Genomic DNA, 12,605 nt, shown 5'->3' with positions numbered 1-12,605 from the left:
TGACATGTTTGGAGAAATCTGATTACTCTCTGTTGGAATAATCTCAGTCATACTCAAATGAAGCCATAGTTAGCTGATCTTGGGCAGAGGGAGCAGGGTTTCGCATCCCATGAACACACTTCTGCAGATAGCTATGCAATATAGATATGAGTGACAGGCCAGTGTTCTGTTAAAATAATAATTTGAATTTAATACATTGCAGCTTTTCCAAAGTGGGTGTTACCCAGTTTTGGCATCATATCATATTAACATTGTTCTTGCTCTGATTTCCTTTGGTATAAAGCCTGTGAGCTTTACATGCTGTTTTCTCTGAAACCTAACAATTGACATATAGTAATCTATTTCAGATGGCTTTGGTAGTGTTTAGTACATATATGCCCTCTCCTCTCATTTACATGTTTAGGAATCTCATTTGGAGAAGACCAAGTTAAAGTCCTGTTAGTGACAGGAGGAATTTCTAAAATCATCTTCAATCAAGGCTGTAGTTAGCCAATCTTGAAAGGGGGGGGGGAGTCTTTGTGAGTTATTCCATCAACTTAAAGATAAGGGACTTAGAGTTGGATAGTTAGAGCTGCAATCAGATAATTGCAGAAATCTTGGTGGGATAACAAATTATTTTTGAAATGTTCGTAGTCTATGTGCATCAAAAGTGTTTTGGAAAACACTGCACTACAGAGTGAGATTTCTTTCCAGTTTCCATGCTGAGGTTTTTTTTTTTTTTTTAATTATTTAATATATAATGATGCAGTTAATGTCTTACACCAATCTTTTGAACTTGTCCTTCAGAAAATGGCCTCCGGGTAATATGATGACATAAGCATTCACATAATCATACTATGTAACAAAACACCAGCCAGAAATAGAATAACAACATAAATAGAAGAGTGCATGAACTGAAAGCTTTATTATAATCAAGCTTATAGTACTGACAGAATCGTGACATTGGATTAGTTTTATGTTGTGTTCTTGTTTTAAAAAATATGAAATTAAGTTACATACGTAGATAAATTTCTTTTGTAGATAAGTATATGCACAGTACTGTACATACAAATTGTGCATTTCCCAAGAATAAAACTATTTTTTTGATTCAATACAACCCTGCTCCTCTTCATTAGCAGGAATAATCTGGGTTCCACTGTATAACTATTCTTTCATTGTATAGCTTTGTACCATTAACAGTATTATTAAAATAAAGACATAACTAGGACAAAGATCACAAGATTGTATTGTTTTCGTATTGCATCTGTAAATAGGGGCTAACTCCCTTAAAAGCGATATTTGACAGCTTCCCTTGTGGGTATATTATCTGCAAATAGCACATACTATATTTTCTGGGTAATAAGATGCACTCCGCCCTTGTTTTAGAAGGAAATTTGTGGGAAAATTATTTTATTGCATATATTCGAAACACATTCACAACTGCTTGTTAAACAAAATTTCTATATAGAACAAAGTTTTTACTATTCCTATTAGAATTCTAATGCCAAAAACTTGTGTCACACATGTCATTGCTAATGTTATGGTCTACATTGCACTTCCTTCAAAGAGTGAAGTGTCCATTATTATTAAAAAAGTCATTGCTGAGTCCACATTTCTTTAAAGATTTGGCAGTTGTCTTGTGTTTTGGTAATTCTATGAATTTTTAACCCATTCGCACAATTGTGAAAAACACTTTTTCCAATGTTGCTGAAGCTACAGATTTGCTTGCAAGGAACTACTGGTACCTGTATACAGGAAGAAATAAGTAAAAAAAACATAATTCATTGACTGGAAATTTAAAAACGTGTACATTCTCTGTACTGTAGAGACTGTATTTCAATTTCTTGCCAGTTTTTTTTTTTTTTTTTTTTTACATTTCTTTGATACAGAGCATCTAGACTACAGGTGTAGACAATGTCATTTAACATCACATACCAGTTTGACCAGCTTACAGGATCTAAAGAAGACAATTTTATTCTCAAACCTGGCTTGATGCTTAATCTCTTTCTGTACTTGTCGCATTCATGAATGTTGCTTGATAATGATAGGACTGGTGTGTGCCCAGTGCAGTTGATCAAGGCCCCTTGGAGTCACAGCTAACTGTGTTTAATTTAGCAACTGCCCATTTATTGCCTCTGTTATATGTGATCTGAATGAAGTCTAACTGGATGTTTTAACCTTACCTTTTTAGCTGCTACTAGAGATAAAAGCATTACTTAGTACGGTGCCTCCGTAGCCAGGTGGGAAGGAGCAGCAGTGCGTAGCACACGCTTCTTGATTATACCGGGGTTCGAGCCCGTCACCACCAAATACGGAGGATGCGGAAAGGTCAGGGAATGACCACCGCATATCCCGGAGCAATATGGCCTTAGTTGCTAATGTTCCTAAAAACCAAATAACAAACATTACTTAGTACACCTACTATACCTTCTATACATGACACAGAAGCCGACCGGGCTAGCCGGGTGGATAAAGTGCCTGCCTGGCAACCCAAAGATCATGGGTTCGATTCCCGCCTCGGGCTTGTATCAAAGTACTGAAAAAACCTTGGGAGGTGCATTATGGCCACAGAAGCCTATGAGCCAACAACTACCAAAAAAAAAAAAAAAACATGACACAGAGAAACTTAGTGCAGCATCTTTCAGGAACAAAAGTGCATCTTATGATCCAAAGAATATGGTATTTATTTTAGTAACCTACGTGCATGAAGCTGGTAAAAATTATTTGATCTCACTTGTGTTGTATCTGAGTACAAAAGTACTCATACAACACCTGTGATCAACCTTTTTAAAAGTTGTTTTAAAATTTTTATTATTTTATTTATTTTTTTTTTTTATATATATATATAGTATACAAGGACAGTCATCAGCAATACCTATGCCTACAATGGAATTTGCATCACTCTGTTTGCGGAATGCCTTGACTCTTCTCCCAGAAGATCCTCCATCCACACCAGAAACACCCACAACTCAGCAAAGCACTAGTGGAGAAGATACTTCAGAAGGAAGTCAGTCAGTTGAGAGTAATCCAACGTTGTTGGTTCTGCCCGCAAATTCTATCCAGGGAACAGAAATTACAAGTTTGAAGTATGATTTTTTTTTTTTTTTTTTATGTTATATTTACACGCAAACATACACAGACGGGGGGGGGGGTTAAACTTTGTACTAATTAAATAAAAAAAACTCTCGCGTTTTGTATTTTCTGTAATAATTTACTGATGTAATTAATATTAATAATCTTTATTTAAAATTTTAATTTTATCTTTTTTATACAAGGTGAATCGTGAGGAAAGATTTGCTTTGGGAGCTAATGACAGCTGCTATTAAAAAAATAAAAGCACTAAACAATGAACCAATTCTGGATGGTTCTGGAGTTGTGGCTTGTTGAATTTTTAACAGTTATGCAGTTTTTAAGGCAAAGAGTAATAAAAATAAATAAGAATTTGCTGACATCTACCTAATAAGGTCTGCTGCTCTGCTAAGTATATTTTTTCTTATTCTTTTAAAATATTTTTAATTTTTCATAACTGAAGCCACTTTTTAAAATCTAAGCAAGCATAGCTCCACAGCTGTTCAAAATCAGACTCCACTACTCAAAATAAGTAGTGGAGTCTGATTTTGAACCCATCCCCACTACTCATCAGCTCCCAGAGTTATTAACTTTTCTCATATATCACTCTCCATAAGCTATAAGGACAGTTATCAATAATGCAAATGAAGTCGGGGGCATAGACATACCCATCTCCTCAACACTACATGGATGTTTATTTCAACAGTTTATTACACTGATTGAATGCAAATTTCCTCATCTGCTCTGCAACCGTTTTCATCTTTTTAATTTAAATTTATGCCTCGTGTTTCATCTGAGAAAGAATAAAGATGCCATCGGCATTTAATTTATTTAGCCCTTTTAAAGCCCATACATTTCACTTAGGTCACCATGCAGGTGCTTTGTTTCCAGAGTTTGCAATTTGGATAAACCTGGTCTTTCTTGATAAGAATATCCTTTTATGCACACAACTAACCTTGTTTCTCTTCTGCACCCTTTCCAACACATCTATACCCTTCCTAAAATGAGATTTCCAAATCTCTGTGCAATATTCCAGATATTGCAGGAATGGCTAACTCACAGCATGCAACGCATACCACTTGTGGTGCACCTGATTTAAAAAGAGAGAGAGAGCATAAAAAATCAGAGATGAACATTCAGTTTAAATTTCACTTTTATGGCTGAAAATTGACCTGAGTTTTAATGTGATGGGAGCCAATGGTTCATATTTACTGCTTTTTAGTGTGAATTAACACAGGTAAGTAGGGGCGGTTTTAGGAAGCTCCTTGTGACATTTATTTTCTAAGCAAACATTTGTTAACATGTGTTAAATTTTATTTTTAAACAGTTTTTTTTTTTTATTATTATTATTATTATTACAAGTGTAGCTTATAATTCTTTTGTGTAATTAGCAAACACGTTTGGTGTTTGCTAATTACACAAATTGTGGTGTGGAGGATTGATTCCAGTGGCTTATGGATCATGTCTCCCCTCGAGGTGGCACGTGATACATTTCCAACAATGCATGGCATGCAGAAGTAAAAAGATTGCACTCCCCCTAGTATATTGATATGGCCTAGCATATCCAAGCAAGGTCTTGCATGCATGTCACTTGACCTGTTATTTCCACAAAAGAAAATTGGTAGACTCCTTCCTTCTAAAAACCTTTCTCTGGAAAGGATTACAGAGAATTACATTGTAGCGCTGTCTTTCTTCAACGTATAAGGCATCAATTACCATCTTTTCCCTTTGCTATACTTCCCACTATAATCTATATATGCAACAGTTAGCAGCACGCTCACTCCGAATAGTAATAATTCAGAGTGAGTGTGCTTCTCTTTGATCCCTTCTATAAATCAGTTGGTGTAAGATAGAAGTTTTTGCACACTTAGGCTTCAAAATGGACTAAATCATACCAGAGAATATAGAAATGAAGCAGCCAAAAGACATTTCAGTCCTTTCCCTCCAACAGAGAGAAGATGACACGTGAATTACATAAATTCGAGGGGAGCAAATACTCTTTTCATGAGCATGTGCAAAATGGTCATAACTGGAAGAAAAGTGGATAACAGACCACAGAAAAATACAGAATTTCTCTACCTACAAAAGCGATTGTATTCAAAGCAAGAAGGTCAGTGGCCACACATGTGCGGTATCCCTACTTTTTTTGGAATTTCACGATGCTATAGATTTATTAAGAGCATGGCCTAAGCATGCATACTCTAACTGGAAAATCCCAAAAGGTGCCGGCTGGTACAACAACATTTTGCAGGTACATCAGTTTGTGATCAATGCATGGGTGAAATTGTTTCAGACTTGGACAGATAAGCAACATGGACTAAGTCTCCCTAATTTTTCATATTCCATCATGATTAAAACTTCCAGCCACAAGCAAACCCACTACCCACACTGTTTTAGCAAGTTGTGCTGATGCACCAAACTGCCTGTCTTTTTAATATTCAAAGGAAGATGATGCCCAAAGATGAAATTCCATGAGGAATTTTCATCCGTGTTCGTAAAATCAGATGGTTGGATGAAAAAGGAATGAAGCTGTGGCTGTAGAAAGTGTGCTTAAAACGTCCTGGTGGCCTTCTGTCTGAAAAAGTCTACTCTTTTAGAATGTGTAACCAGTTTGGATTACATGTAACAAACAACAGAAAGAACAGTTGTGGAGTTAGATATGCAGTTAACTGTAATATTGCAGAAGGCCTTACTAGCCAGCTATAGCCAGTGAATGTCTCAATTATAACAAACCCATTAAAATTCATACAAGTTTGGACTAAATGGAAGGAGGTACTATATCATGATTTGACACTAGCAGGATGAGTGAAGCAGCTAACCATTTCAAATTTTTGCAAATGGGCAAAAAGTTCATGGGAGTTAATGAAACATGAAACAGTTATCAAGTCTTTCAAGGAATGTGGAATCTGCAATGCCCTTGATGGCACCGAAGATGCACTCTTTGAAGAAAGTAACCAGCGTGATACTAGCAATGGCTAGTTTCGTGTATACAATAGAATACTAGTTTGGGCCAATCAATGTGCCCAAACTGGTAGTTTGAGTGTGTGTAGACATGAAGCTACCCACAAGTAATGTGCCTTTTGGTAACTGTTTCAAAAGTTCTGAATGTTTTGTAAGTTTTATCTCTATTATGTGTGTATGTTGCTAATTTATATAAAGAATAATAATTTTTTTTTTTTTTTTTTTTTTCCCCCAAAACATTAAAACCTGAATGCATCTTATGGTAATTTAAAAAGTTTCCTTTTTAAATGACCACATGTTAACTGGTCAAAAAGGTATTAAAAATTTGTTGACAGTGTTATTGTTTGTTTGGTACCTTTATTAGCATTTTCTTTACATTGGAATTATGTACAGTTGAGTTATGCTAGTACTTCCATAAAGCATCAGCACCCAGTCCCAAGGTTGCCAGTTCTGGGGTCCCTGATCGTATGTGGTTTAGCTGCACTTCTCTGTATTGAGAGATGCTTTTATAAACATAATATTCTCTTAGAAAAAAGCGAGTTTTGACAAAGAAATTACCTTTGTTTGAAAAAGGTGTCTTGTATGTTTAGGGATCATTGAGCACTTAATTGCTCACACTGTACGGGTGGCCTATGTGGTAAACTCAGGTGCTTAAAGCATCTTATGGGAGATTGTGCCAGGCAAACCTAGTTTTATGAATCTAGGAATGTGAGTGAAATCTCTCATACAATGAAATTGTAACTTATTAAAAAAAAGTATACAGTCATTTATTTGATATCATTATTATCATATTACAAGTAATTCTTTATTACTTATGATGTGAGCAATTAATTCATGATACAATATAAATAGGAAAAAATTTTAATGCAGATTATACATATATAAAATGTAACTTGTCAATAATCTAAAATCAACTGCATGAAATGGCTAGGTGCAGAGGAGGTTGAGATAGTGAATGGCATAACTGTATAATAAGTGTGATCGAAAACTGCTTTTATCTTTTAGATGCAAATCAGCATGGTGATGAGGCGCCTCCGTAGCCGGGTGGGAAGGAGCAGTAGTGCGTAGCACATGCTTCTTGATTAGACCGGGGTTCGAGCCCATCACCACCAAATACGGAGGATGTGGAAAGGTCGGGGAATTACCACCACATATCCCGGAGCAATATGGCCTTAGTTGCTAATGCTCCTAAAAACCAAAACAACAACAGCATGTTGTGATGCCAGTGTGTTATGATAAATTGTTCATGCATTACCAAAGCAGAAATAGCAATGATAAATTTCTTTTTTGCCAGCTTCTCTTCACAAATTTAAGAATAATGTAACAAGCAAAGTTTAACTTTTGTGCTATTATCCATTGTCCCCACGACCTCCAAAAAAAGGGTAAAGAAAAACTGACATTCTGTAAATTTTTCCAGATTCTGAATGAAGCATAGCAGAACTGATTTGAAGTTTCTGTTTTCATTACCAAAACCTTGATCATTTTTTCATATACATATTACTTAAAATGAAATTAAATTAAAGTTCTTTTTGATTAACATTTATGTACATGCAGTGTCAGAGCTTCTACAAACCAGTATGGGCCCAACTGCATGTAGTTTAACTAAACTTATTGTATTGAGAGATGCTTTTAAAAGCATAAATTTATCTTGGGCAAAAGTGAATTTTTGTTAATGAAATTAATTTTGTTGATTTCATTAACAAATTTTTCAAAACAAAATTTAAAAAAATTTTGTTTTGAAATTAATTTTTTTTTATTTTAGTGACTTAGCACTTAATTGCCCATACTGTGCACAAGGCCTGTGTGGTAAACTCGGGTGCTGAAAGCATCTTTTGGGAGATTGTGCCGGGCGGTCTTAGTTTGATTGATCTAGGAATGTGAGTGAAATCTCTCATACAATAAGATTGTAGTTCATAAAAGTAAAGTATATAATCTTTCAGTAATACATTATCATCACATCACAAGTAATTCTTGATATTAGTGGTAAATAGTTTTAAACATCAGTGTGGGTACTTATTTCTAATATGGTAGAACCTTTTAACTGGGACTTAATCCTTGCCAGGTTTTTGAAATGTAATACTGTGCAATAAACTGAATAGATTGCCAGCTATTGTTGAAATGACATTGCATAATATTGTGGGTGGTTGGCTTGTTGGTGATCAGGCTCCTTCATGATATCTCTAAACTCAAAGAAAGGTCTTGTTTTACTGAATGTGATGAAAGCAAAGTTATGAAACAGGTGAAATGGCTGCTCAAGAAGGCACAGTCTTGGGGATTCTAAATCTGGGCTACTCTGGCTCCAGAGTAGTGCTGATGTATTGTATTCAACTATACTGAGATACTTCTAAAAGCATAAAATTCTCTTGGGCAACGTATGAGTTTCTGTTTGAAAAAATGATGTCCATTTTAGTGATTATAGAGCACTTAATGGTCCATGCTGTGCATATGGCCTGTGTGGTATACTGAAGTGCTTAGAGTATCTCTTGGGAGATTGTGCCGGGCGGACTTAGTTTGCTTAATCTAGGAATGCGAGTGAAATCTCTCATACAATAATATTGTAGTTCATAAAATTAAAGTATATAGTCTTTCAGTAATGCATTATTATCACATCTCAAATAATTCTTGATATTGATGTTAAATAGTTTTAAACATCAGTGTGGATACTTATTTTTAATACGGTAGAACCTTGTAACTGGGACTTAATCCTTGCCAGGTTTTTGAAATGTAATAATACTGTACAATAAACGATAGATTGCCAACTATTGTGGAAATGACAGTGCATAATATTATGGTTGATTGGTTGGCTTGTTGATGATCAGGCTCCTTCATGATGTCTCTAAACTCAATGCAAGGTCTTTTTTACTGAATGTTATGAATCTGGTGAAATGTCTGCTCAAGAAGGCACAGTGCCTCTGCATATTTTCGTGTTTCATACATAGTCTCAGGGATTCTAAATCAGCACTACTCTGGAGCCAAAATAGTGCTGATGTATTGTATTTAGCTGTACTGAGATACTTGTAAAAGTGATATCCATTTTAGTGATTGTTGAGCACTTAATGGTCCATGCTGTGCATATGGCCTGTGTGGTATACTCAAGTGCTTAAAGCATCTTATGGGAGATTGTGCCGGGCGGACCTAGTTTGTTGAATCTGGGAATGCGAGTGAAATCTCTCATACAATAACATAGAAGCTCATAAAAGTAAAGTATTATCTCAAGCAGCCTAATATTTTATTCTCTGTATTTCTGAAATTCTAATGTAAGATTAACCAATAAATTGATAATTGTTTGGTTTTAAATGTTGCGGAACTATATAACTGCTACGTATACATAAATTAATCACACTGGCATGAAATAACATTTTGAATTTAGAATCATGGAAAATACCGTAGTGAACTGAACTGTTACTTTTATATTTCTGAGCACTTCAGTTTTCATGAGAAATTGTTTGCAGATAAAAATTGGTATATCCTCTCCCCTCTTGATACCACAATCAAGACCCACAGATGGATCCTTGAATGTAATTCTGATTTTTTATGTACATGCTCTATATATATATATATATATATGTTACCCATCTGTGGACACATTCACTGGAAAAGTTTGAAACTCAAGCAGTTGCTCTTGGTGTTTCAAAAGCTTTTGATCATGTTTGGCATAAAGGTCTCCTAAATAAGCTTCCATCGTATGGTTTGCCAACTGTTTTTTGTAATTGGGTATCCAGTTTTTCTCTACAACCACTCACTGTCAGTGATGGTAGATAGCCCTCTGTCTCTTAACTTTTCCACTAGTGCTGGTGTTCCCCAGTGTTCAGTTCTTTCTCCCATTCTTTTCCCCTTGTATATTGATGACATTCTTCCATTGACAGAAAATCCTGTGATAATAGCATATTGCATTCCATCTTCCAGTTTGAGAAACGTTACCCTGCACAAACAGCTTAAACTTCTCAAATATTCACTACCAGTTCCTTAAATGCTGATCTCCGCCTCATTCTCTAGTGGGGCAATATCTTAGTTGATTTCAATCATTCTAAAACTCGGTCCTGTCTTATATCTCAAAAAAAGGATTCTTCTGCTCCTTTACTTATTTTCGATGACAGTCCAATTTCTAAACAAGATCATATACCTCTATTTGGGATTATTCTTGTTTCTAATCCCATCATTTTAATGAATTAATTCTTAGAGGTTTCTTTAATTGGGATTTTACGAACTGAACTTAGGTTGTGTAAAATTTTCTCCCCACAAGGTATTCTAAGATTTTTTTCAGCCTCAATATACAAATTGGCCCACAAACACATCGCATAGACATACACATAAATTGTCTTTTACTGCTGCTACCACCAAAAGAATTAACATATCATACCATAGTCATTGCACCAAGAAGCTTCTAACTAGCGATGTGCATAATTGAATGATCAATAATTGATTGTTTTGATAGTTGTTGCAAAATTAATATAGTTGAAGACTGAAGAGAAAAAAAAAAAAAAAAAACAAAGAAGAGACAGTGGGGGATTTGATCCAATGTTATCAAAACTAAAATGCTTCCCAGTCAGGCAATAGTCTTTCTTCACCTCCCTGAAAGTTTTTTTTGTCCATAATTGATTATTTCAATTGTGCCTATCACTCCTTCTAACCAACCTGTTCATTCTTCACATTGCAGTATAAAGTCTCGTTGCAGCAAAAGCATGTATGTGTGTGCATGCACACACATGTCCATGCAACCTCGACAAATTTGACATGTCCATAAATGTGTCCTTCAGTAGTTATTTCAAAAGTTGCAAAACGTTTTGGAACTTTTGACTATTTGTGCATGCAGCATTCCATTTCAATTAATTTGTTAATTGTCTAATCTTATGATTAGATCAAAGTCATAATGATGAATGTGTATCAGAAACTTGTATGTGACTTTTTTTTCATGAAAACCAACTGATAATTGCACAGTGTATCAAATTTTATGGATTAGACTTCTTAAATACAGGTGAAATTTGATATATTGTGCAATTATCAGTTGGCTTTCATTTAAAAAAAAAGTCACATACAAGTTTCTGATACACATTCACATACGAGGATACCCAAAACTTTAGAAATGCATTTAAAAACAAAAATTGTTTAACTTGCCTAATTTTCTATCACAGCCCCTCAAAAAAAGTGCAAGACATAGTCAATTTTTTTCCTTTGAGCATCACTTTCATCTTTATAAACAATAAATCACCAGAAGAAATGTCCAGATAGTAAGGAGGCAGAGATCGTTTGCATTTAGTTCCTTTCCAGAAACCCTCGGGCAGATATCAGTGTACCTTATTAATCTTTAGGTACTTCGTCAAAAGCACAGCCTCTGTAGTTGTGCTTTTGATAAATTAGCATTTTGTCATTCATAACATGTCAAGCTGGAAACAAAAGTTGATACAAAGTCCATTCTTTTGATCACTTGTAGCATTTTGTCATTCATAACATGTCAAGCTGGAAACAAAAGTTGATACAAAGAACATTGTACATGTCTTCACTAAGCTTTGTTTGTGTGACTAACTAAATATAGAGTGGCATACAAGATGGCTAAACAGCAAGCTTACAAAAGTTTGCTGTTTAGCCACCTAGCTGGAAAAATACACACTTTTGGTAATGTTGTTATGTGACTATTTTCATAACTTTAAGATAGCTTCTTTTATTTATTATTACGTATTTATTGCATTATTCAAAATAAATATGTAGTTGGATTATTCGTGCTTAAATTTATTAAGTGATGCTTTTAAATGGGTAAAATTCTTTTGGGGGAAAAGGTTTGTCTTTTTAAATAAATTACTTTTCAAGTAAAATATTTTGTGTATGTTTAATTAACCACAGAGCACTTGATTGTCCATGCTGTTCATAAGGCATGTATGGCATACTCAGGTGCTTAGAGCATTGTGTTGGAAGTTGTGCCGGGCGGACCTGGTGTCATTAATCTGGGTAAGCGAGTGAAGTCTTCCGTACAATAAAATAATTATAACTAAGGAAAACATGAGGTTACTTGGGAATGTCTCTGGTATCATAAGTCATTCTTGGTATTAAGAGTAAAAAGTTTCTGGACTTTGGAAATAGCTGCACAAGAATGCAGGGACTTCGGTTATCTGCATGGTCAGTGCTTCCAACATATCTATTCAGTTTATAGACGTCGGGGAAAGGTATGCACACAATTTTCAGGGTTGTGTGTTTTTTTTTTTTTTTTTTTCTCCCTATAATGTACTTCCTTGGCTTCTTTGAACAGTGAACAATTTAAACAATGAACAAACACAATTCAAATTGCAGTACAACAAATCATTCCAGCAAAGGAGACATGCACCCAAGGTACTGTTTTTAGTGGTTGTTTCAGGAAGTCTGCAATTTTCAGTTTACTATAAATTTGTGTTACATTAAACTTCAATTTCTTTGTTAACACGTTCACTGCTTCCTCACACTCCTCCTTCAATATACAAATTTGGAATTTTAATCCACTTGGAGAGAACCAATCTACTTTTAGGATGTTTTTCTTCTAGTCTGACAAAAATATCTGGCTGATTAATTCACTCATAATGAAAAGAAATTCAAAAATGTCCCTGCCCTTTTCAATCCCATGATTTTAA

The 12,605-nt window shown here is 35.0% G+C and overlaps 1 protein-coding gene across 2 annotated transcripts in view; it reads left to right on the top strand.

The window, feature by feature from the left end:
* Not10 (CCR4-NOT transcription complex subunit 10) overlaps positions 1-12,605 on the top strand; it is a 92,660-nt gene that overhangs the window by 56,765 nt on the left and 23,290 nt on the right. For both annotated transcript variants that reach the window (XM_090382242.1, XM_090382240.1), the window contains exon 10: positions 2,829-3,065. In XM_090382242.1, coding sequence (XP_090238368.1) covers positions 2,829-3,065 — 237 coding nt within the window. The remainder of the gene's footprint in view (positions 1-2,828; positions 3,066-12,605) is intronic.

This window comes from Mastigoproctus giganteus, chromosome 10 (genome assembly GCF_048544385.1).
Source record: "Mastigoproctus giganteus isolate SK-2022 chromosome 10, ASM4854438v1, whole genome shotgun sequence".
Lineage (NCBI taxonomy): Eukaryota > Metazoa > Arthropoda > Arachnida > Uropygi > Thelyphonidae > Mastigoproctus > Mastigoproctus giganteus.
Note: the sequence above shows the minus strand (reverse complement) of the source record. Positions and strands in the feature narration are given on the sequence as shown.